We start from the raw sequence: 27,500 nt of genomic DNA, 5'->3' as shown, positions 1-27,500 counted from the left end.
TTAACTCGTTCTACCATCTTATTCATCTATCTGTCTTATATTATTTTTTCCTTATTGTCACCCTTACCATAACAACCTGCTAAGTCTGTCAGTCAATAATAGAATAATTCATGACCTTCTCAACATAACCAGCAATCTATTGATCTGCAATGGTAACATTACAGTATCTCAAAATAGTACTAGTACTGAGTTAAATTGTCCTGATGTATCAGATAATTGAATGAAAATTGTAAATCTTCGTAAATCATAACTATTTTTCCTTTAAGTGGAAGTTGTTAAAACATCCCACTGAGCACTGTACACACACCTACCCCACGGAGCAATTCATTGGTTGTTGTATTTTAGTGCAAAATATATTTCTGTTTTATTGAGCCCATTATATTTACTTGTTCTTTCCAATAACAATAACAGATGACGAGACTTTAATGTGTTGAACATTTTTGTGCTAAAATTGTGATTGTGTAAAACTATAAATTTTGATCTCATATAGGATGTAAAAGAAAAGCGCCTTGCAGGTTAACATTTCCACGGGAAATCGAAATAAGAGTCCTGCCAATTTTGTGATTCACTACATTATACGTTTATTCGTACGAGAAGTCTAGATAACAACACAAATTAAAGCAATTATTTTTTAGTGTGGATTAATCATTTTTGGATTTTAAGTTCTTATTCCATCGTTATTCAGCATGGCTGGTACAGAGGTGAGTTCACAATCTATTAGGAAATTAGACACTGGAGAATGTGTGGCACCGTTGTGTCTACGCTATTTCTTCTTCTTCTTCTTCTTCTTCTTCTTCTTCTTCTTCTTCTTCTTCTTCTCCTCCTAATCTTTTAAACGGCTGTCTAAAAACAAAGATCTGAGTGGCGTCAATATTGGAAATTAGACAATGGAGAATGTGTGGCATCGTTGTTTCTACGCTACTTCTCCTCCTCCTCCTCCTCCTCCTCCTCCTCTTCTTCTTCTTCTTCTTCTTCTTCTTCTTCTTCTTCTTCTTCTTCTTCTTCCTCTTCTTCTTCTTCCTCTTCTTCTCCTCCTCCACCTCCTCCCCCTTCTCCTCCTCCTCCTCCTCCTCCTCCTCCTAATCTTTTAAACGGCTGTCTAAAAACAAAGACCTGAGTGGCGTCAATTTTGTATATTTATTGTTTAGATCTTTATACTTTTAAAGTTTCACATAGCTCTATGTGTTGGTGCGATTGATCTAGCAGGCAGAACTGGTATTTTACATATTATTCAATTCAATTCAATTATTTAGGCAATTGCCCATGTGAAAAATACCTTAACATAGAATTTCCAATTTTTACAGGTAAAATCAATAATTAACCAAAGGACAAAATAAAATAATTAACTATTAAACACACACCATCAATAGATAGTTTTTTATGATAGCTTGGCAGGATTTCAGTTACAGCAATGAGACCATAATAACTTGGGCTATCAGACGTGTAAATACAGGATAGAACAAGTTTTCTCACACTATCAAAGATTTAACAGATAGAAATAGAAATTATTTGATGAAGCGACTTTCAATTTTCTCTAGTATTAACTCACACCGACGTATATATTGGGCTCTACCTAATGACACAATTCCAGGGCTTAGCCTGAGTTATCTCGGCCTGCTCTCGAAGAGGTTAGTTCTAAACCGTAACCAAGTCCTGTCTGGCCGCTTCTAGAATTTACTGACTATAGTTATGATGCAATTGATCTAGATGGTAAATTGATGAATCAGTTGATATTTCTTCCGCTTCAGTAAAAGATACAGAAGTAATTGTTGAGGTTCAGGAAATAACGAAAGATCCACGGCTTTCGGTGTTGTTTTAATTTATGGTCAAACCGGACTTGGACATTGTATAGAACTAACCCCGTCAATTTATCTATTTATTGTAAATTTATTTATACCATTGTCGACTATAGTACTATAGTTACGTCATGATTTATACACATGTAAAGAGAGTCACTGTTTAACAAAATCAGGTGAACTTCATTTCCATGTGAAAGTTCTTTTTGATTATTCCAATTGCTATCTACGTCTTCCACTCAATTATGTGTGGCTTTGTAGACATGTGGTATGAGGCTCGGAGTTTGACCTATTCCCTGGTTTGAAACCCGCTGTGGGCGGCGCAAAGGTGAGTTATTGAAAAACTCACATTATCTCAGCGAATTCTCGAGAATAAAATGAGTGCCTAGGCGGATACAGCGTTATATCTATCGAAAACAAAATGGAATAGTGTCTTACACGTGTGATGATTCGTCCTACATGTTAAGTGTTGCTATTAGCTTGGGACCTCACGTAAAGCCCTTCGAGCATATCTAGTTGATATCGCGCATTTCAAAAGCTCACACTTTATTAAATGTTCCCTCAGTATTCTCTAACACAAGTCAACGGTACTAAGGAATCCAAGGAGGATGTGGCCTTGAACGAACTGAAAATGAGACTGCAAGATTTCGATAACTTACCAGATGACAATGCTCTCCGGAAATGGCTGAAAGGTGAGATATTGTGGGGGGTTTGTGCGGACTTAACTAAGTTTAAGTGAAATGCCCCCCCCCCCTTTCCACAGACACTCTCTCTCTCTCTCTCACTCTCTCTCTCTCTCTCTCTCATCCCTCAGCTTTCTTCTCCTCTTCCTCCTCTCTATAAATGCCCGAAATTGCTTTGAGAGCTGTAGATTAGTATAATTCTTCACAAGTATAATTTGATCTTTGTAGAAATAAGATGGGGCTGAGACTGTCTCCTTGGAGTGTGCCTTGAGGCATCGTTCATCTGAGTTGCTATCCAGGTTTGCTAATTAGGAAACGGATAAATTAATTGAATTCATCTTGAAAATCCATCTTATCCAAAACATGTAAAAGAGCTTGGCGGTGGGTCGTATCGAAGGCTGCTGACATAGCTATCCCTGGGATGGTAAATGTCTACTTTTTCTATCATCTTTGCTACAAGCCATGCTTGTGCATTTACAAAATCTACAGTGCTTCTTTCAAACTGTGCTTCTTTCGGGCCTAGATCCATTTTGATCGTGTACAATTTTCATTTGGTTGTATATTCAAATTATTTATATTAACCTTATCTTATTTTTCAGCCAGAAGCTTCGATGTAACGAAAGCTGAGTCCATGTTCAGAACTGTAAGTAACCGCAAGAGTTGTCAGATTGCATTAATTAATGCCTTTCAATTTAAGGTTACAAAAATCCTACCATAGTATTCCGTAACTCCCATGGCAAAATGTATATATATATATATATATATATATATATATATATATATATATATATATATATATATATATATATATATCCTATTTCCATTGTATTTTTATATTATTGTGTAAATTGTAACACGTCTGTACAAAATATTTCCTTTTTGGGATGCAATAAAGTATTATTATTATTATTATTATATTATTATTATTATTATTATTATTATTATTATTATTATTATTATTATTATTATTATTATTATTATTATTATTGGATATTGTGATATCATAAGTATCAACTCTAATTTCATCGATTTCATAAAACATATTCTAACTTATTTTTTATATCTTATAAGATCCCACTGTTTTATGGTTTAACTAGAAAAAAACAAACAACCAATCAATAATACCAGCATGTATATTTTTATTACTAGCGTCTAGCATCTGTTGTTTCATGTCGTCAAGCATTTTCCATAAAGGAACAAATCAAATTTTTATGCTAACAATGTCTTCAACCCGACGTGTACATATTTGCAGGTCTGATAACCGAACGCAATCATTGGCTTGATTTAACATTGTTTGTATTGGAATATATTTTGCTTTGAGAGTAAAAAAAAATAGAGCTTTATATAGCGCAATATCCACTAAATGTGCTCAGAGCGCTTTACAACGGGTCCCTGGTCAACAGCAACATTTAACTTGTATGACGGGACATGACGCCTGTTAGGCGATATTATAAATTTTCGGACAAAGACAACGCTGTTAACGGCCAGGTACTCATTTTACACCTGAGTACGGTGAGAAAATGTGAGTAAAGAGCCTCTTCCAAGGACTCAACTATGCGCCGAGCGCGAGGCTCGAACCCAGGACCTTCCGACCCGAAAGCAAGTGTCATACCACTAGACCACATAGATACACTACAACAATGAGTCCATAACAATTCGGGTTATCAGACCTGCAAGTAAATATACGTCGTTTTTACCCAATGTGCACATAATATCAGCTTCTACCGGTTGGCATTTTAACAGGATTTGATTTTTTTTTAAAAAGACTTCATCAAGCTTTCTTCTTCTTCTTCTTCTTCTTCTTCTTCTTCTTCTTCTTCTTCTTCTTCTTCTTCTTCTTCTTCTTCTTCTTCTTCTTCTTCTTCTTCTTCTCTTCTTCTTCTTCTTCTTCTTCTTCTTCTTCTTCTTCTTCTTCTTCTTCTTCTTCTTCTTCTTCTTCTTCTTCTTCTTCTTCTTCTTCTTCTTCTTCTTCTTCTTCTTCTTCTTCTTCTTCTTCTTCTTCTTCTTCTTCTTCTTCTTCTTCTTCTTCTTCTTCTTCTTCTTCTTCTTCTTTCTTCTTCTTCTTCTTCTTCTTCTTCTTCTTCTTCTTCTTCTTCTTCTTCTTCTTCTTCTTCTCTTCTTCTTCTTCTTCTTCTTCTTCTTCTTCTTCTTCTTCTTCTTCTTCTTCTTCTTCTTCTTCTTCTTCTTCTTCTTCTTCTTCTTCTTCTTTCTTCTTCTTCTTCTTCTTCTTCTTCTTCTTCTTCTTCTTCTTCTTCTTCTTCTTCTTCTTCTTCTTCTTCTTCTTCTTCTTCTTCTTCTTCTTCTTCTTCTTCTTCTTCTTCTTCTTCTTCTTCTTCTTCTTCTTCTTCTTCTTCTTCTTCTTCTTCTTTCTTCTTCTTCTTCTTCTTCTTCTCTTCTTCTTCTTCTTCTTCTTCTTCTTCTTCTTCTTCTTCTTCTTCTTCTTCTTCTTCTTCTTCTTCTTCTTCTTCTTCTTCTTCTTCTTCTTCTTCTTCTTCTTCTTCTTCTTCTTCTTCTTCTTTCTTCTTCTTCTTCTTCTTCTTCTTCTTCTTCTTCTTCTTCTTCTTCTTCTTCTTCTTCTTCTTCTTCTTCTTCTTCTTCTTCTCTTCTTCTTCTTCTTCTTCTTCTTCTTCTTCTCTTCTTTCTTCTTCTTCTTCTTCTTCTTCTTCTTCTTCTTCTTCTTCTTCTTCTTCTTCTTCTTCTTCTTCTTCTTCTTCTTCTTCTTCTTCTTCTTCTTCTTCTTCTTCTTCTTCTTCTTCTTCTTCTTCTTCTTCTTCTTCTTTCTTTCTTTCTTTCTTTCTTTCTTTTCGCTTTGGCGCGTTGATTCTTATTGTATTTGGTGACATTAATCTTTATACAATGTAGATACATAATAAACAACAAACTTAGTGAATCGTGATACTTTTTAGTGGAGTTGAAGGGCATACAATTTTTTTTCACCAATTGGGACTTTACTCCGCATTCCTTCATTTCACTTGTAGGACGATACATGACGCCTGTTAGGCGATATTACAATTTTTTTCAGAGACAACGCTGTTAACGGCCAGGTACTCATTTTACACCTGAGCACGGTGAGAGAATGTGAGTAAAGAGCCTTCTCCAAGGACTCAACTATGCGCTGAACGAGGCTCGAACCCAGGACCTTCCGATCCCAAAGCGACATACCACTCGACCACATAGCCGCACATACCGTGCAGAAATTACATATCACAATCTTATAGGCATTTTCGAAAATTTCCACCAGCTGCAACTCTGAAGGCATGCCATGTTATGGCCACAAGACGGCAATTATCTTTGAAAGCCTGGCTTCAAATGAATAAACAACTGTAGCAAATCACATCAATATACAATATGTGACCCTACGCTTCAAAACGGTATTAAGTCGGGATGATTAAGATGCTGAAAATTGAATATATAACCAGAAACATCAGACTTGGGTTGTGTTTATGTTTTAATGAGGAGAATGGATATGATATTTCAGGACACCAATTCAAGTTTTTGACCAGTTTAGAGTCAATTTTGGCTTTGTAGCATATGGTTCATCCCGACATAATACCGTTTTGAGACGATGGGTCACATATATCTTAGTGATTGACTGACTTGGCTTGGCCATGAATTGTCTGATTCTCATCAGTCTTATTTTAGTGGTATTTTATCACAATAATATCGTTACTGATGAATGATGTACAATGTACTTTCATTAATTAATGAGATTTCTGTCATAGCTTGCCACATATGTGTTGTAGTTGTTGCCGTGCTTATCTGATGTATCTTTCGTTATACATACATAGTTCTACACAACCATGGGTATGCCTCGTTAAGTGTAGGGAAAAAAACATAACATTGGCAATAGAATCAACCCTGCACTACTAGATTTTTCTTATGCCTTCTTTGAAGCCTTAGGTTTGAGTTTTTTTGACATGCTGACCGTTAAAAAACGTAAAAATAATTTTTGGTCAAAATAAAAAAAAAAGTGTTTTGCAAGAGTGCGCCATTGCATTTCTGAATTTATATATGACGACTAATCAAGTCATTCCCTGTCTTCTTCCCCCCCCCCCCCCCACACACACACACACACACATGCAATGATGATGTGCGTGGCAATTTGCACTAATGCGGCTTTCCTGTGATGCGTTATGACGTCATACACGCGATCACCAGAGCATGGCCTACCGTGACAAGATGAAAGTGGACTCTCTACTCACTGATTACGTTCCGCCTGAGGTGATAATTATAATTATCATATTAAGTTATTGTTTTAGCTGTTAGAATTGAATTTTTCAAGATCCAATATTCATCTGTCACACTTTTCTCGTAGAAACAAAAATGTGAAGAGAATTATATTATTTTGAAGGACTTGTATCAATAATGACACACTTCTACACGTTTTCAATAATAAAATAATAATATGAATAAAACTCCCTTTATTCATCCCATAGGGGACATTTTTCTTTAAGGTCTATTCCAAGGGAAGACTGGAATAACTCAGGCGTCAGCCGCAGTGCAGCGCAGCAAACTGAGCAAAGGCGAGGTGACTAACAAATTAGTGAGATGGGCAGATGTATCAAAACTGGCTGGTGAGAGAGTCTGTGAGGTGACTTGTTCAAGGTCAGACAACGCTGCGGGTATTTGAACTCGGTACCTTTCGGGTACGAAGCAAAGACCGTACCGCTGAGCCACGCTACCCCATAAATAACTCAGTGGCTCTCACATTGTTTCATTATGTTGACAAGTAAACGATAATTATTTTATTTAACTATGAAGATTTTATGTTGCACATTATCCAATAAATGAGTTCAAAGCTCTTTACAAGGACTTCCAAGTCAACAGCAACACTTAACATAAAGTACGAGAAACAATGCCTGTCAGGCGAGAAAACAATTTCTTTTCTCAACAGAGACAACGTTGTTACGGAACACAGATATTAATTTTACACCAGAGTTCAGTGAGAGAATGTGAGTAAAAGAGCATTTTCAAAGAATTCATTTTTGCTCTTCACACAGCGGGAGCAGAACCAAGCACCCACCGGCCCGAAAGTGTTGTAAAATAACAAGAGTAATGAAGAACCGAATTTTCGTTTCATATACACCGGGCCTTTTAGGTATTTACCAAATTAATACATGCCATGACAAAGAAAAGTTGCATGTGCATGTGAAGCTGTAAGAATATGCGTTTACACAGAAGTTAACTGGTTAATATCCTATTCCTTGAAGTCCACATCACTGACTCACTCAATCTTTTTTTTCATCGTCATGACAAGGTTCTGACCAAATACGTGACAGGGGGTACGTGTGGCCACGACAAACAGGGCTCTCCTCTGCGCGTGGAATTATACGGACGTCTGGACATGAAAGGGTTAATGTACTCAGCCAGGAAAGTCGACATGGAAAAGTTTAAACTACGCCAGTGTGAAACGCATGTCAAAGATTGGGAAGAAATGTCTAAAAAGGTGAGACCGTTTGTAGAGCAAACTGGCTTTCGACAGCTGATAATAAGATATGGAATATTTACTTCCGCAACTCAATGATCATAATATTGAACAAGTAATTTACATTACAAACCCTAATTAATTTTTCAACCTAATTTTACCAAATCAATGCCGTCTAAAACTTAAAAACGTTCAATAGTTTAACGAAGTGTTTTCTGTAAGCTCTTTTATTTTCATAAGGATTATTTCATACAATACATTCCATGCAGCTCAACAAGCGTGTGGATGGTTTGACAGTTATATTTGACATGGATGGTGTGTCCAGGAAAATGCTATGGAGACCAGGTAAGAGTTTAAATGTCACAATTGCGTAATTATCCTTTATTTTTCTTTAAATTAATCCAATCAAACACTTAACCAGTCTTGTCACGTGAACTTGCAGGTCTGATGACCCACATTTTTATGGGCTCATTGTTGTCATGGAAATACTCTCAAACCAAATTATAATTTTCTCCAATACAGCAATGTTAAATCAAGCCTATAATTTCCGTCTGTTTCCAGACCTGGTAATAACATGTGCAGCCAGGTTTCGGCCCATAAGCAAGGATTAATAATTAATTTTTAAATATCCTCATTAACCCTCTCCTTACCAACTCCAGGAAAATCGTCACATTCGTTACGATACAACCAACCTTTTACGTATTCAAATTTCTTTTGTACATCATTAAATTTGAAGATAATGAACAGTGTGTTCTAGAGCATGTTTTGCTAAAGAAACTATGTCTCGCAAGAATTTTACTCCTATTGTGTCTGAGTGATATTTATAATAGTTGGGTGTGAAGTTTTGGGGGAAATCCTGAAAATAGCTGGTAAGGAGAGGGTTAAGGCCCGTTATGGATTGAACCTTTTTCAGTTTCTATCCATTTTATTTCGTGTCTATCTATTCCCACGAGCTTTTCTCCATCCCATTCATCCTTTGTTGACTTCGAAATGGTGAATCTGTGAAATGTCTTAAAATTTTATCATATTCATGTATTCAGTACCTCAAAAGTCAACGTCATTAAATTATTGCCACCTCAGTCGACAGATTGCTTTTTTTATTGGTGTTAAATTGTTTAATTATTTTCCAAACTCCCTTCGGTATTTAATCAATATAGATTTGATATAGAATGGGATTTAAGTGGTCTCCTTGAGGTGATCCACATCTCCTATAAAAACATTGTTTGATGTCGCATCAATGATTCTTGTTTAAATTGATATGTTGTTGCTCATCAGAATCAGTAAACTTTTCACTCCTGCATCTTTGATTATTTGTTTCAATTAAAGACAAAGATAATACATGTTTATTGATGGTGTCAAATGCTATTGACAAGTCAATTTGATCATTTTAATTTTTGAATTTTTACGATATTTCCTCGTCGTCGACCATATGCATTCATACAACATACCTACATCAAAACAATCTCGAGACATTTGAATGGTTTTATCAATTATTCCTTTAAAGAATCGTAATATCATCATCATTTTGTTGTAAGTGAATTCGCTTGTGGAATGTTTCCTTTATTTGTACTAAACTATTCAACGAAAATCTGTTCCGTATAAATGTTTGTTTGCAAAAGCTGATTTTGTTTTCAAAGTCGAAGAATGACATAAATTGGCTCTTAGAACAATTTTTAATATAATCTGACCCCAGAAAATGTTGCTCTATAGGGAATGAGATTAGCGGAAGAGTAGCATCCCTTGATTGGACGTCACCGGCGGAGAAGTTATTAGAGAGAGAACGTCGATATGGTTTTGCGCATGCGTCTCTCGTCCTCGCTTCCGGTGAAAGCGGCATGAGACACTCCATCGAAAGCGAGGACGAGAGAGACGCATGCGCAAAACCATGTTGACGTTCTCTCTGTAAGGTGACGTCCAATAAAGGGCCGCTACTCTTCCGCTAATCTCATTCCCTATTAAAACATTCTTATTTTAAACGTCACTTAAATATAATATTGAATCTACTCCAGGTCTTCAGATGTATCTACATCTAGTGAAAGTGTTGGAGGACAACTACCCCGAAATGCTCAAACGAATGTTTGTGATAAATGGTATGTCTAATGTCATAATAATATATTGTATGAGATAATCGTTTAATGCTCTGTAATCAATACGAAATACATTATGTATACACATGAGTCGGAACACTCGCCCTCTCTATGTGAGCCAATGACCTCAATTTTCTTTTAATTTTTTTTATTCTCTTTTTGAATTAATTATCCCCCTTCGTCATATTTTTCCTGTGATTTTGATGGCGAGAAATTGAAATTGTCTAGGATATTGTACCATTATTGTTATTGATATTGCGTAATATCAATATCATAATGATAATTATCATATTAATACTTTGATATCAGTTTTATTATTACCATTATTATTACTATGCTCGTCATCGTCCTTCTTCATATTATCATCATCTTAATCATCATCATCATCATCATCAGCATCATCATCATCATCATCATCATCATCATCAGCATCAGCAGCAGCAGCAGCAGCAGCAGCATCATCATCATCATCATCATCATCATCATCATCATCATCATCATCATCATCATCATCATCATCATCATCATCAGCATCATCATAATCACCATCATCATTACGATACTGATGTAAATGTGAGGACAAATTACAAAACATAAATAAAATAAACACCGAATTATTTTGGACTCTTCAGAAAAAAAAAAAACTGTTTTTTTTTTCTTCTACTAAACGGATTTGTCAATGATATTCCTCAGCACCAAGAATATTCCCGTTGCTTTACAAGATTTGTCGACCCTTGATCAGCGAGGACACTAAAAATAAAATACACGTCCTTGGATGTAAGCAATTTTCAAGATCTATTTAGGAGAATTGTGTACACCGACAATACACCTTTTAACATTTTGGTCAGAAAATTTTATCTCATATGATATCGATCAATTGAAAGTACGACCAACTAATGAAAAATTCTTAACATGTGATTTCCAGAAGCTTCTAGTCTAAAGACTTTCGAACAAGTTTGGGGTCACTTTAATCAGTCGGCATACCAAGTGAAAGTTTTCTAGCCAAGATGTTAAAAGTCGTTTTGTCTTCTTCTTCTTCTTCTTCTTTTTTTCTTCTTCTTCTTCTTCTCCTTTTCTTCTTCTTTCTTCCTTCCTTCTTTCTTTCTTCTTCTCTTCTTCTTCTCTTCTTCTTCTTCTTCTTCTTCTTCTTCTTCTTCTTCTTCTTCTTCCTTCTTTCCTTCTTCTTCTTTTCTTCTTCTTCTTCTTCTTCTTCTTCTTCTTCTTCTCTTCTTCTTCTTCTTCTTCTTCTTCTTCTTCTTTCTTCTTCTTCTTTCTTCTTCTTCTTCTTCTTCTTCTTCTTCTTCTTCTTCTCTTCTTCTTCTTCTTCTTCTTCTCTTCTTCTTCTTCTCTTCTTCTTCTTCTCTTCTTCTTCTCTTCTTCTTCTTCTTCTTTCTCTTCTTTCTTCTTCTTCTTCTTCTTCTCTTCTTCTTCTTCTTCTTTCTTCTTCTTCTTCTTCTTCTTCTTCTTCTTCTTCTTCTTCTTCTTTCTTCTTCTTCTTTTTTCTTCTTCTTCTTTCTTCTTCTTCTTCTTCTTCTTCTTCTTCTTCTTCTTCTTCTTCTTCTTCTTCTTCTTCTTCTTCTTCTTCTTCTTCTTCTTCTTCTTCTTCTTCTTCTTCTTCTTCTTCTTCTTCTTCTTCTTCTTCTTCTTCTTCTTCTTCTTCTTCTTCTTCTCTTCTTCTTCTTCTTCTTCTTCTTCTTCTTCTTCTTCTTCTTCTTCTTCTTTCTTCTTTTTCTTCTTCTTCTTCTTCTTCTTCTTCTTTTCTTCTTCTCTTCTTTTCTTCTTCTTCTTCTTCTTCTTCTTCTTCTTCTTCTTCTTCTTTTCTTCTTCTTCTTCTTCTTTTCTTTCTTCTTCTCTTCTCTTTTTCTTCTTCTTCTTCTTCTTCTTCTTCTTCTTCTTCTTCTTTCTTCTTTTCTTTCATGTAAGCATACTAGAGAGGGAGAATGAGAGAGAGAGAGAGAGAGAGAGAGAGAGAGAGAGAGAGAGAGAGAGAGAGGGAGATTATCAGAGTAATATTTTCTTGCAATTAAAGCTTTAACGGCAGTGATGTTGAAATGTAGATAACGCTGCATAAATCATAATTTAAAATCTAGCTTAGAATATGGCAATAGCACACGGGAGTCCAATTTTAAAAATGTTAAAAAATTTAGTTTTATATAGAGCAATATCCACTAAATGTGTTCAAAGAGCTTTACAAGGGGTCCCTGGTCAACAGCAACATTTAACATGTAGGACAGGACATGATAGGCATTTATATTCGATAATTGAAATGATTAATACTCCCATCTTTAAATATGAAAGAAACGAAATGATTTAATTTAATTATATAAAACACAACACGATCTTGATAACGCCATTACAGCGATATTATTTCTATAATTCTTTAATACTCACCAAAGACGACGTAAAAAAGATTTGCAAGGTTTTACATCTTTGGTAATTTTGGATTACGAGTAGTTAAAACCTGTATTAGTCTAATAAAACTTTAAACGAGAAATGTAGGTTATTTAAGTCGTTTCAACGATGCAACTTATTGAAAAGCTTAACGATTTTGAATATGTGTAGATTTGAAAAGCTATTCGCCGTGCACTGATAAACCTTCTAAATATATCTAGAGAATTAGAACGTGGGACAATAGAGAAAACCCTCCCCAATATGTGACCCATCGTCTCAAAACGGTATTATGTCAGAACGAACCAGATGCTTAAAAGCCGAATTTAATGTTAAAACTGGTCAAAAATATAAATTGTTGACATTAATTAGCACCCTAAAATATGATATCCATTCTCCTCAATAAAACATTCAAACTCAACACGTCTGATATTTCTGGCTCTAAATTCAATTTCCAACATCTTAACCATCCCGACTTAATACCGTTTTGAGGCGGAGGGTCACATATAGTAACAGGGAATTTAAGGATATTTTTTCAAACTATATTCAGTTGTCCATTAGGAATAAAAAAAGAATTGCGGAGCACTTTAAGCAAATGAGTCCGAACAAATGCGCTATAGAAATGTGCACATCTAAATTTATTTTTTTAAATTGAGCTTTATATAGCGCAATATCCACTAAATGTGCTCAAAGCGCTTTACAAGGGGTTCCTGGTCAACAGCAACATTTAACATGTAGGACGGGACATGACGCCTGTTAGGCGAAATTACAATTTTTCGGACAAAGACAACGCTTTTAACGGCCAGGTACTCATTTTACACCTGAATACGGTGAGAGAATCTGAGTAAAGAGCCTTTTTCATAGACTCAACTATGCGCCGAGCGTGAGGCTAGGCTCGAACCCAGGACCTTCCGATCCGAAAGCGAGTGTCATACGACAAGACCGCATAGCCACAGACCTAGTTATTTAATTTTTATCTGATCCCAGCCGACTACTCAGCTACCTTATTGGAATACATCGATTCTGAAGAACTGCCAGCCTTTCTTGGTGGAACCAAAACAGACCCGGATGGAAACCCAAAATGTACCACGATGGTGAGTATGAGCGTAGCCATCGTTATGTTATAGATAGTTCGAAGATGACGTCACTCAGGCCTTTGTTATTGATTTTGCCATCCGCGTTTGTTGTTGTTCTCACTAAGCTGTATTAACCAGACTATAAAAGTTCATGGTTACACAGAGTTTGTGTGTTGGTTCATTGGTTGAACTATCAAATACAACTCATGATTTTTTTTCTTTTGTGGCAAAAGACTGGCATTTTGACGTCATGTTTTGGTCAGAATCAGGCCATAACTTTACAAAGGCCACGGTAGGAGAGAGTGATTAATTTTGATTGAATGGGTTTGCGTTCGTCATACACATGGGCAATGCAACTTCTGTCTTGCAAGTGAGCTTTGGGCTAATTGCTCAACGTTTATCTTAGTTTTCTCCAAAGTATATACAATTTTAAATCATGCCATTAGAACCCTTTATATTATTATCATCATCACCACCACACACCACCACCACCACCACCACCACCACCACCACCACCCACCACCACCATCATCATCATCATCATCATCATCATCATCATCATCATCATCATCATCATCATCATCATTGTTATTATTATATTATTATTATTATTATTATTATTATTATTATTATTATTATTATTATCATCATCATCATCATCATCATCATCATCATCATTATTTTTATTTATATTAACCCAAAAACATCCCGTGCATGGTTAGCCATATATGCGATACCTTCATGATAAGAGATATTTGATACGTATTTCTAGACGTGTAACTAATTTATTTACCTCTCTATTATCAAACCACAAGATTTGTCAAGGTGGTCAAGTTCCCGAGGAATATTTTCTGAAGGACGTGGAGAGCCCGGACAACATGGAGACAACCACGGTGTCCAGGGGCGATAAATTGTCTTTGGATTTCAAAGTGGAGAAAGAAGGAAGTATATTACGGTGAGGGACTTAAATCAGAAGAGATTTTAAGATTTACCTGTTATCTACTCGTTTTTAAAATCATATATTAAAATTGCAATGTATTACAGTGCTGATGGTGCCAAAATTTTGAATGATTGCCTTTAAGCCCCATTATTTTTACAGCATTCACGCCCCCCCCCCCCAAACACACACACTTTTTTTTAGAGCAATTGAGATGATAAACTATCATTCGTACTCTAGCTAACTTCTTGAGAGTGGGAAACTGCTATTTGTTCCACCACACATCTATTCTCTCACTGCCAGTACTTTGGATCGAGGGAAATATATTTTTTTAAAAAAGAGGAAATTCCTCCTCTGACTAAAAAATCGCGGATTTCCGCGGATCCGAGGAAAACCATCAGCATTGATATTATTCCCAATTGATGTGTCATAGGATTGAAATAATAATGTACAATCAACCGATGAGAGGATTATAAAACGGCTGCAAAAGCAGCAAATTTTATAAAGTACAACCATATTATTGGCTCGTTTCACGCTACGAAAAACAACATAAATCCCGACAGCATGGGATATGTAGCTTTAAATAAAATAGCATGATATAGAGTGGGCTCTCACTAAAGTACCTGAAAAAAATTTAAGAATTTGAAATGTGGACATTTCGACGCCTTAAAAAATAAACTGGAAAGACAAAAAAAAAAAAGACAAAAAGAAGAGCAACCTAGAAATTAGCGATACCAAGGTCTGTAATGAGAGAGTCCATCAGATGACAGCTTGGCCCAGTTGATCCCAATGGCCATCGGACCTCCTCAGAATACCACAGGAATACTCTTCAACAGTCGTAACGTCACTTCCTTCCTTATGACGCATGGTAACTTAGTAACACCGGTTCTAAACTATCGGAACAATAGCGGACTCCCGTATGAAATATTTCCCCGGCGAGCATAAAAGCGTATCCAGAGGAAAAAAAAACACATAAATTTGATCATGTTTTGACTTTTACACATTCTGATCACAAGGCATATGAAAAGTTCTAGCCAGCATGAAGAGTGAAAAGTAATAATTTTCTTTGTTTAGAACCAAGATGGCCGCCGTTGCCGGGCGGCGTGACATCAGACTACTGAATCCAATTGAGCTAACCTTGCTCATAAACTGAAGCGTGGTTTCCAAAACTCCCTAGGTGATTATAGACGTCTACCTCTTTTTTTGTTGTTGAGATTTTCTCTTCTTTACTAAAACCGATGCGTCATCTTTATTATGTGTATTAATCGAAACAATCGTTTCCTTTGATTGAGATCAGCTTGAGATCTAATCATAATTAAAGAATATGAATTAAAGAATATGCCCAAAAAGAGATTCTAGGGAAAATAGTCATCTAATTTCTCAAAATATGGAAAAATGAAGAGCCACTCTTCTATTTCAACTGCTTTACGTCTGACACGCCCCCCCCCCCCCCCCTCCCCCACACCCCTCTCAGAAAAAATATTCGAGCTACTTTTTTGTTATAATACGAAACAAACACAATCCACATTCACGAAACTGAACGTCAAACGCATTTCTCTGTAAGGCACATAATTTAAGAACGTCATTCCTTTCTTTCTTTCACTTAGATGGGAATTCAAGACGGATGGTTACGACATAGGGTTTGGTGTGTTCCGTCATGACGGTAAGACCAAGGTTCCTGTGCTTGAGGTGGAGAGGGTCAACAGTCACATGGTACCGGAAGACGGAAGCTTATCGTGTGATGTTGCAGGAACGTGTAAGTTATCAACTTTTACGATGTATTAAATACGATAGCCAAGTGTGTGGCTCTTGTTATTATCCAACCAATCAGACAGCTGACAGCTGACGTGTACTATTTTAAAGCCTCTTTCTCTACGTCTTCCTCCGGCCGATCCAAGGCAAAACAACAAAGATCGGACAGCTGCCTCCAATCAGATTATAGATTTGATAAACTAGTGGAGAACCGCAATATTTGCAAAAAAATAAAGGCTAATACGAATAGGTATTCATCTATTTTAAGTATCATACAACTGTATTATCGAACTTAACTTAGATTGAAAAAAATATTTTTGAGCCATCAACGTTCAAAATCAGTCCAGTAATAAAGTATGTAGGTGCGCGCAAATAAGTCTGGCAACAGAGTGGTAAGATGGCGTTCCCAAATATCCAGGCCTCACGTGGAAAAAAAAACAAAAAACAAAACAAACACCCCCCCCCCAAACAAAAAACAAAAAAACAACAAACAAAAACAAAACAAAAACAAAACAAAAACAACAAAAAACACAGATCTTAAGACAACAAGCGACATCATTGCATTTCCCAATAAGGTGTATCTAATTCTAAATTTGGTAATTTTGTGCGATAGACTCTTCTCGTCTTAGCCAAGCAATGAAACTGATAATATCTGATATCTTCAAGCGTCACAACAGGAATAAAGGCATGCTGCTTAGATTTTATGAAGGAGCATCTACGTAGAACGTAGAACCCATCTGTAATGAAACACCAGGTTACGGGTACCTTTATTTATACAATATTATATGTTCAATCAAAACAGGATTATATCGGGATAAACACGATGGTTGAAATGAAAATTAACCTTAAGTTATTTGAGTTGGAATAAATGTCTTCAGTAGATTGGGTTCGTTGTGTTTCATGTCATAAGTTCTTTATAAAAAAACAAACAAACAATACAATAAACAAACGAAAACCCAACCAAACAAAAACAAAAACTAAATTAAAAAACAAAACAACAACAACAACAACAACAACAACAACAAAAACAACAAACGAATCCCCCCCCCCTATCTAAAATAGAAAAAGACAAAAAAAACAAAAAAAAAAAAAAGAAAAAAAAACAAAAAAAAAAAAAACAAAAAAAACAAAACAAACAAACAAAAAAAACGAAATAACAATGCTCAAATTTTATCTTAATTCTAATCATTTTGATTATATTCTCAATTTTCTTTATCTAGTTCATTACAACATTCTACCATATTAAAGCGGAGGTTCATATTATAAATATTTAAAATGTAATGTCAACCCTGTTTCAGACTCGGTAGTATTCGACAATTCCTATAGTAAAGTGAGAGATAAGAGCCTCTTGTACTACATTGACGTCATCAACAATGATGAGTGTGGGACACAGGAACTCACCACCATGTAAATCTTAAGTGACCATCAACTCAAAGCAGGGACACTCTTATATATTGTATGAAGCGATGAGTAGATTTTGATGTTGTCTCTTGTTGTTTGTAGACAATGACTCTTGATTCTAACTCTGTATCGAGCTTTCCTGTTACCGTCGTCGACACACAAGTATTTACTCAATGTATTGAAGTTTTTGCATTACATTAAACAAAGTGGGTTTTTTTTTTCTTTCTTACATATGAAACTTTTGTATGAGAAGTTACTAAGTTCCTCCCATCTAGACACTGGTGTTAAGTACTGCCCACTTAGGAGGACACATCTCCTGTTTTTTGGGGTTTTTTCCTCTAAAATTGTCATGAATAATAAAAAAAAATAATTCCCTATATTCATCTCTAAGGGGAAATTTTCTTTAGGGTCTATTCCAAGGGAAAGACTGGAATAACCCAGGCGTCAGCCGCAGTGCAGCGCCGCAAAATTGAGCTAAGGCCAGGTGACTTGCTAAAGGCCACACAACGCGGCGGTAGTCGAAATGGTACCTTTCGGTACGAAGCAAAGACCATACCGCTGAGCCACGCTGTCCCATACTGAACATGTCAAAAGAAAATAAAAACTTCTCCCTTGAAACGACTTCTCTTTTACCTGGGCCCTTCTTCATATGGTCCAGGGCCCGTTAACGCATTAAAACGTCATCTATATAAATTCTAGGAACAGCAACAAATGATATATTATAATCATTAAGTTAAAATCACCACAAACCACAATTAATAAGCATTATAAAAGAAAATCAAAATTGAGAACTCGACGAGGAGGGACACTTGTATCTGTGCTGGAACCGTCGCCAAAGTAACGCATGTTACAATGGCTCATTTGTTGATGAGGTTCGACATGCTGTCACTAATTCTGACAGTAAAATTGTGTAGTTTTGGGTGTTGTTGTTTGTTTGTTTGTTTGTTTTTTATTATCTTTTTAATTCTTTTGCTTTTGTGATTGTTCTATTTTCGGCTTTATAAAATTTATCCCATGCAGATAAAGCTAAAATCGTGAAAAGTCATTGACAGAAATATGACGAGAAAAAAAAAAGATATGTACAATTTTTACCCCTTTTAAAATACACATGAAACTTTACAGACATGTTATACATTGCATTTCCAGGGATTCACCTTGCACAGAAAAAGTCACATGTTATGGGTCCTTTTTTGTACTCGCGTTCTTAAGACTTAGCTGCCTATAACCAGGTACTCATATACTCGTGAGTCGTGTGGGACAATATGATATGTAAAGTGATTTACCTTAAGATGCATCACCGGGTTTAGACATTTTGCTATCTTTGTCACCTATTCGATTACTGACCATGTTAAAAATTGATTAACGCGACAAGACATCATTGACAATCAAATGATACCACCCCCCCCCCTTCTCACCCCCAACCCCTTACACACATGTTTTTTTTTCACTCCGGCTAAAGGGACGTCTGTTTAAGAATGCACTTTTTGCTGCCTGCTGAGAAATGACCTCTTAGCCGGAGACCACTTTATATTTGTGTTGCTTGTTTCGTCGCATAGTGGTGGCATAGTGGTGGTATAGTGGTGGCATAGTGGTGGCATAGTGGTGGCATAGTGGTATAGTGGTGGTATAGTGGTGGCATAGTGGTGGTATAGTGGTGGCATAGTGGCCAAAGAGTCTTTTAATAAAAGAAAAGACGTCATTGATATAACTGATGTTTTTATATGTGCAAGAATAGTCCAGTATTATTCAGCTACGTAACAAGTACATACTTAATAATCCATGAAAGGAAATATATTAAAAAAGCATTCTTTTATTAAAAAGTTTCGGTCATAGAAATATGAGAAAAGGTTGACATTTAGATCTAATTGGAAATGACAAAGATGATGACGACAACGATGGTGACGAGAACGGGTACATCGATGAGGGGAAGGGGGGGGGGGGGAGATGTCCAATCCTCACGATTGAAAGTCCAATGTTCAAACCGCGTTGTCTACGTCAAATTATGTTTTTCTTTGAGCAAGAATTTTAGTCCATATCGTTTATTTTGTGGCGCTGCACTGCGGCTGAGGCCTTCAGTCTTTTTTTTTAGAAAGATCTTAAAGAAGCTTTATTGATTTTGTTGCTTGTGTTGTATGATCGTCTAGTTTTGTTTTCAGTTTTCTTTTCTATTCTTTACTTTTTATTTATCTTTAAAAATTATCAATGTTGTTCAATCTTTATCAAAGATTTATTCTTGGTCAAAATGGCTATATTAAATTCATTAATTCAAACGTCTAATAGTTTTCTTATAGATACCTGGGTTTTATTTTCCATTTTATTTTCTTATGCAGAGCAACTTCCAAATAGTTTTTAATAAAAAAGAAGACTCAACATTTGTACATTGCTTTCGTACATTCTTGTATCGCTTTTTTTTTATTATCTCGTTGTCATCAAAGCTTGATGTTTTGTTTTGTTTTAATATCTAATAACGTATACATGTTATTGACTTGTCACCTCAATAAGATTACTTTTTAAGAATAGCCTATAGGGAATGAGATTAGCGGAAGAGTAGCGTCCCTTGATTGGACGTCACCCATAGTCTGTGACGTCGCCGGCGGAAAAGTTATTAGAGAGAGAACGTCATGTTGGCTGTGCGCATGCGTCTCTCGTGCGAGGACTCACAGACTATAGGTGACGTCCAATCAAGGGACGCTACTCTTCCGCTAATCTCATTCCCTATAATTATAAAACAGAGAAGCAGGCGCTGAGATTCCCGAGAGATAAAGATTGTATAATATGTATGTTCGTAAAAATTTTGAGCTATAATCAAAATAATAGAAATATAATATAACAATATATTATAATACTTAACAAGGAACGTTTCAACGTCAATTCGTTCTTTCAGTCTTGTCGCATGCAATATTATGAAGAATAAGGATCTTGGTCTTAAAGATATAAACTCCACAATAACCAGAAATTTAATTGATTAATTAATTTGTTTGTTTTTTTTTAATCTACAGATACGATAGTTTTTGACAACACATTCAGCTGGGCAAGAGGTAAACAAATCCACTACAGCATTGAAGTAATCGATCCCGTAGACAAAGAGCTCAGCAACGACATTTCTCGAATGTTGAAAGAAGGCGTGTCCTGGGACGATATAGCAAAGGGAGACAACTCAAATATTTACACTACAAAACTTTGATCAAATGAATTAGGTCCCTCTATTGTAAAGGTATCAACGAATTTTCAGAAAGCTTGATATCGAATTTATAGGCTCCATGCGGTTTCTTTACAATATTATTCTTGTACTGTTCGTAAAATCGGGCACTTAGATAAAATGGCACTTTACATTTTACAGCAGACAACTGAATACCCCAGTCGGAAGTGACCCTTATAAAATTATGTGCCGGGATGGGGTTTTTTTTCTTCTTCTTTTCTTATTAAAAAAAATAATTCTTTCAAAATATACGCATAAAAGCTATTTTTTTTTTAAATATCAGGAACGATATGTTTGATGAAAACCATGAAATTACAGTTGATAATCACAATATCACCATGCTTAAATTTTGACATGGAATGTATAACCTATTATGGTATCAAATTAAGAAACTAGGGAGCAGACATCTGTATAAGATAAAGATCTGATCAAGTGTGTATGAAAGGTGCCAGACCTACCAAGGAAGGAAAATACAAGACAAAATCCATCCCCATAAAATCAATCTACCTCGACTGATTTTTTGGGATGTGATTTAATAAAAAAAAGTTTTTTAAGTAGGCTGATTTTTTGGGGATGGGTTTTTTTCTTGAATTGTTCTTTCATGCTTTGTCTGGCACCTTTCATACACACGTGTTCACAACTATTATGGTAGAGTATTTTTATCCAAACATGCAGTGGCATAATTAAAACAATCTCACACCTTTCACTTCGACGAAAAGCAAGCGACTTGTAGAGTTAGTCTATGAGATCATTAACTCTTTTAGGCTTTAGTAGTAATAAGTCCTCGTGTGTTTGCCATATTTTACTCAAGTCTGGGGCATTTCTATGTTGATTTGCAGTAAATTGTGAGAGAAAAGAATTGAAAGAAGTTCTTCACGAGAGACGCATGCGCACAACCAAGATGACGTTCTCTCTCTAATAACGTTTCCACCGGTGACGTCACAGACTATGGGTGACGTCCCATCAATGGACGCTACTCTTCCGCTAATCTCATTCCCTATATTTGTCAAGTCTATGTGTCGAGGCGTTATCAAACTGGAATATCACCATATGATTACTCTGATTCAGAATAAACGGGACGACCATTTTGGTTCAAGAATAGCACTGATGAATAGGTCTGAATTGAATCATTGGTTGATTCGTATTAGCTCAGTTTTTTTTTCTACCACCAATAGGATTCAATAGTCTGACGTCACGTCCACCCAGCAACGAGCAGCTTGGTTCTAAACAAAGAAAAACGTTGATTTTTACTCTTCATGCTGACGAGAACTTTGACATATGTCATGTGATCGGAATGTTTCAAAGTCAAAACATGATCAGATTTATAATGGTTTTCTCCCCTGGGTACAATTTTATGCTAGTCGAAGAAGTATTTCATAAGGGCGTCCGCCATCGTTCCGATAGTTTAGAACTGTTTACTAAGTTACTATGATAAAAGTCAAAACATGATCAGATTTATAATGGTATTCTCCCCTGGGTACAATTTTATACTCGTCGGAGAAGTATTTCATAAGGGCGTCCGCCATTGTTCCGATAGTTTAGAACCAGTCATTAAGAGGGAAGTGACGTCGTGACTGTTGAACTCAAGAATGGTTTGGCCATTGAAACGTTCACCTCGACATCGAAAGCACGAAGATCGTTTATCTCTGGAATTAACTTCAAAAAAAAAACAATTCGTCGGTAAACAAAATGCCGTCCCACATTTATTTCTGATCCCAATCCAGGAGTTGACGTGCCATCTCAGTCGAGCAATTTCTTGCAAAGTGGTCACCTTTGGTCGAATCAACGGTTGGGGACATTTCAAACAACGCTCACTGCTGAGCATGAACATTTGGTGCGATTACTCCTATGTAGCAATGCTTATTGAAATAAATATTTGAAATAATATATAGATAGTATGCGCTTGGCTAAGAAGCTCATAACATTGTCATCCAGAAGTATAACGGACAACTCACAAAACTGAGTGTATCCATGTACGTTTATAGTCAGGTTAATACAGTTCAGTGAGCATTACTCATAAACGCGGATGGCAAAAAACAATAACAAAGACCCGAGAGACGTCAACTTCGAACTATCTACAGGTATGGTGAGCTCTATGTAACTTTCGTATCGACCTGTTTTGGCGGTCCGCATCTGCTCGTCATTTGCGGCAATAAAGAAATGCGATATATAATAGAAAGAAAACTTTGTATACTTTTTAAAGATATATGCCACGTACCAATATGTTTTCTCTTCTGTGCGATACTAGCAAATTCAATGTCTAGTTTCTTTTGTAAATCACTATATACGACATATGGATTGTACACTTTGTAATTAACATAATATGTGGAGTCAGAAGATGGTGGTATAACAAATTTGCGTTTTGATAAATTGGCTATAACAGTTTCATCTTTTATCCTATGTGCTTGTCATTACGTTGACGAAGCTGCCAAAAAGAGTTAATGACCTTACATATTTAGATGTTGACATAATTATTGCACCATTAAAAAATGTTGGGTTTTTTCACGCATATTTTGTATCCAACTACCATTTCTATTAAATGCTCAATTCTTCAGCTTTTGATATGCATTTTTAAAACCATCATCATCATCATCATCATCATCATCATCATCATCATCATCATCATCATCATCATCATCATCATCATCGTTATTATTTTAATAATTCATTACTATACTTACTACTATTATACTAATATCTATCTACTACTACTACTACTACTACTACTACTATACATACTACTACTACTACTACACTAACTACTACTATACTACTACTACTACTACTACTACTACTACTACTACTTACTACTACTACTACTACTACTACTACTACTACTACTACTACTATACTACTACTACTACTACTACTACTACTATTACTACTACTACTACTACTACTACTACTACTACTACTACTATTACAACTACTACTACTACTACTACTACTACTACTACTACTACTACTACTACTACTACACTATTGCTATAACTGTGGTCAATATTGGTTGTGCTACTTAATTACCATTTATATTGTTCCGTGTATGCATATATAAATACAGGTCCAATAAACACTTCAATGTCTACGTTATAATGTTGTTGGTGTTATTATTATTATTATTATTATTATTATTATTAATATTATTATTATTATTATTATTATTATTATTATTATTATTATTATTATTATTATTATTATTATTATTATTATTATTATTATTATTATTATTATTATTATTATTTTTATTATTATTATTATTATTATTATTATTATTATTATTATTATTATTATTATTATTATTATTATTATTATTATTATTATTATTATTATTATTATTATTATTATTATTATTATTATTATTATTATTATTATTATTATTATTTGAAAACCAGTAATAATCTATCTTGAGCGTCATCATTGTCTTCCCACGTAATTGGGTATCAATGACAACGCGGCGTGAGCCCACACTCCTACCCCCGATCCCCAAATAAAGAAAAAGAAAGTGGAACCAAAACTGCACTTAGATCTATTGAGAATTAACGATCAAATAAAAATGATTACAAAGAATGCGTGAAAGAAAAAGTGAAAACTTGACATCAGATATAAACATAGATGAGTACTGGAATCGAATATCGAACTGCATCAGAGAATCTGCAAGAGAAACTATTCCATCTGTGAAAAATCACGAACCAAAACAAAAGTGGATGGATGACAAGATCTTGAAACTGATGAACGAAAGACGAAAACTAGAACGCAACAGCAATGCATAATAATAAGATTATAAAACGTGAGTGTAAGAGAGCAAAGAAAGATTATATTGAACATGCATGTCACAGAATTGAAATACTAAAACAATCTAACACCAAACAATTCTACCAGTCAATACAAGATCTAAGTGGAAAACGACCAGCCATGGCAAGAAAATTCGTTAAAGACGCAAACGGTAACATACTTATCGACAACAACGAAATTTTGGAACGTTGGGCAGTATACATAAAAAATCTTTACGCGGATGACAAAAGGGGGACGTGCTTGGATAAAGAAATCTCTACTGTGAACACGGGTCCCCAGATTATTCGAGAAGAAATAGAAGCTGCTTGCAAAGAAATGAAAAGGGATAAAGCGGTAGGCCAAGATAGTTTCTCAATAGAATTGATTGACGCCCTCGACGATCTGGGAATAGACATTCTGACGAAAGCCTTTAATGTCATATAGGAAAAGGGTGAATTGCCTAATGTTTTGAGATAATCAGTATTCATTACTATACCCAAATAACAAGGAACTATTGGCTGTGACCAACACAGATCAATCAGCATAATGAGCCAGGCCACAAAAATTATATTAAGAATACTTATGAAAAGAATGAGGAGCAAGATCTCTCCAGAGATAAGTGACGAGCAGTTTGGTTTTAATAAAGAAAAGGGTACGATAAATGCAATCTTTACACTGAAAACAATAATGCAACGGTCAATCGAAAAACAAAAATCACTTTATCTATGCTTCGTTGATTATTCCAAAGCTTTTGATTCAGTACAGCACGAAACGCTATTAAAAATCTTAGAAAAGATCGGTGTAGAAAGACCTTCGACTTGTGAAAAACTTATACTGGAATCAAACAGCGTGTGTCAAACTTGATAATGAAACATCGGGCTTCTTTAATATTGACAAGGTTGCGTCTTATCACCGGACCTTTTCAACGTATATAGTGAAATAATATTCAAAGAAATTGAAAATATGAAAGGCGTCGTCGTTGGAGGGAAGAATATGAATAGCATAAGATATGCAGACGATGGTACTCTGATGGCATACTCTCGTGAACACGTGCAGAAAATTTTAGATATACTGGTGTGCAAAAGTGAAGAGATGGGCCTGAAACTTAATGTTAAGAAAACCGAATGCATGGTGGTCTCAAAGAATGACAACAACACGATCTTCCACTTGTTAAGCAAAGGAGAGACCATCAAACAAGTAAAGAAATTTAAATATTTAATCATTACCCATGACGCACGTGACATAGAGAATATAAAACAAAGAATAGCAATCGCAAAAAACGTGTTCGATAAAATGCGACCGTTTCTGTCAAACAACAACCTAAGGTTGAAGCCCAGAATGAAAGTAGTAGAAACATATTTTATAAGTACCCCTTTATACGGCTGTGAAACGTGGACGCTTGGCAAAGAATTACGACAGGTTAGAGGCATTTGAGATGTGGAGAAGAATGTTGAGGCTATCATGGACAGACAGGTATACGAACGAGGAAGTGTTGGAGAAGGTGAGAAAGGGAGGAATATTGATCGATACCATCAGAAAGAGGCAGTTACGGTTTCTGTGACATGTGTGGAGAAGAGACGGAATAGAAATGTTGGTAACATCTGGGATGATCGAAGGAAAGAGAGCCAGAGGAAGACAAAGAATGACTTATTTGAATAACCTAAGAATGGCCAAATGTGATTTTAAAGGCAACACAGATTTCATGCGCACCGCAGAGGATCGTGATTCGTGGAGACAGCTGACCGACAACTTGCTCAAGAGCACAAGCCACGATGGATGAAGATGATAAAGAGACATAATAGAATTCTAATATTGGAAGAAGTCGCAGTAATATAACTACTACTACTACTACTACTACTACTACTACTACTACTACTACTACTACTACTACTACTACTACTACTACTAGTAGTAGTAGTAGTAGTAGTAGTAGTAGTAGCACCACCACCACCACCACCACCACCACCACCACCACACACAGCAGCAGCAGCAGCAGCAGTAGTAGTAGTAGTAGTAGTAGTAGTAGTAGTAGTAGTAGTAGTAGTAGTAGTATCAGCGGCAGCAGCAGAAAAGTAATAGTAGTAGTAGAAGTGGCAGTAGAAGTAGTAGTAGTGGTTATAGCAATAGGGGTAGTGGTAATCGTAGTAGTAGTAGTAGTAGTAGTAGTAGTAGTAGTAGTAGTAGTAGTAGTAGTAGTAGTAGTAGTAGTAGTAGTAGTAGTAGTAGTAGCGGAACAGTTTAGGGGGGAGGGGGCGAGGGGAAAAGTCAATGGGGGGGTGTTGGGGTGGGGGGGGGGGGGGGGGGAATGGGCAAGGTGTTTGGGCAGCAAGAAACATCATGCGTCACCTCTGAAAAAAGAGCTCCATTGGCTTCCTGCTAAGGAGCGAATATAGTTCAAAGTTCTGATATTGTGTTTTAAATGCCTCAACACATATCAACCAACTTATCTTAATGATAAATTGGAGTTATATACACCAACCTGATCCCTTCGCTCGTCATCCGATGGAAAATTGCTTGTCACTCAAGGGAGAACTCTTACGTGGAGGACGATCATTTTCTATAAATAGCCATACCACTACCCTCTAGAACAAATTTACAATATCAATAGGGCATTCTTCATCGGAAGAATTGTTTAAAAAAGCATCTCAAGGCTTTGTTTTTCCAATTGAATTGTTGATGCCCTTGTAAAGCGCTCTGAGCACTTCCTCGTGATATGGAGGAGCGCTCAATAAATTATTATTATTATTATTATTATTATTATTATTATTATTATTATTATTATTATTATTATTATTATTATTATTTTATTATTATTGTTATTATTATTATTATTATTATTATTATTATTATATTATTATTATATTATTATATTATTATTATTATTATTATTATTATTATTTATTATTTATTATTATTATTATATTATTATTATTATTATATTATTATTATTATTATTATTATTATTATTATTATTATTATTATTAT

At 35.5% G+C, this 27,500-nt stretch overlaps 1 protein-coding gene across 9 annotated transcripts in view; it reads left to right on the top strand.

Annotated features, from left to right (window-relative positions):
• The window catches only part of LOC144969059 (retinal-binding protein-like), a 37,758-nt gene extending 13,926 nt beyond the window's left edge, over positions 1 to 23,832 (top strand). For 4 of the 9 annotated variants that reach the window (XM_078908057.1, XM_078908054.1, XM_078908056.1 and 1 more), the window contains 11 exons: positions 2,362 to 2,488; positions 3,079 to 3,122; positions 6,638 to 6,700; positions 7,737 to 7,925; positions 8,174 to 8,249; positions 9,914 to 9,994; positions 10,685 to 10,768; positions 13,367 to 13,473; positions 14,271 to 14,410; positions 16,000 to 16,148; positions 20,545 to 23,832. In XM_078908057.1, the coding sequence (XP_078764183.1) occupies positions 2,362 to 2,488; positions 3,079 to 3,122; positions 6,638 to 6,700; positions 7,737 to 7,925; positions 8,174 to 8,249; positions 9,914 to 9,994; positions 10,685 to 10,768; positions 13,367 to 13,473; positions 14,271 to 14,410; positions 16,000 to 16,148; positions 20,545 to 20,729 (1,245 nt within the window). In that variant the 3' untranslated portion in view covers positions 20,730 to 23,832. Of the gene's footprint in view, positions 1 to 411; positions 702 to 2,361; positions 2,489 to 3,078; positions 3,123 to 6,637; positions 6,701 to 7,736; positions 7,926 to 8,173; positions 8,250 to 9,913; positions 9,995 to 10,684; positions 10,769 to 13,366; positions 13,474 to 14,270; positions 14,411 to 15,999; positions 16,149 to 17,442; positions 17,601 to 20,544 lie in introns of all 9 variants that reach the window. The other 5 variants (XM_078908059.1, XM_078908058.1, XM_078908061.1 and 2 more) reach the window with 3 other exon arrangements.
• Positions 23,833 to 27,500: the final 3,668 nt, after the last annotated feature.

Source organism: Berghia stephanieae, chromosome 3, assembly GCF_034508935.2.
Source record: "Berghia stephanieae isolate SIO BIC M18660-M18661 chromosome 3, UCSD_Bste_1.3, whole genome shotgun sequence".
Classification (NCBI taxonomy): domain Eukaryota; kingdom Metazoa; phylum Mollusca; class Gastropoda; order Nudibranchia; family Aeolidiidae; genus Berghia; species Berghia stephanieae.
This window is presented reverse-complemented; position numbering and strand designations above follow the sequence as displayed.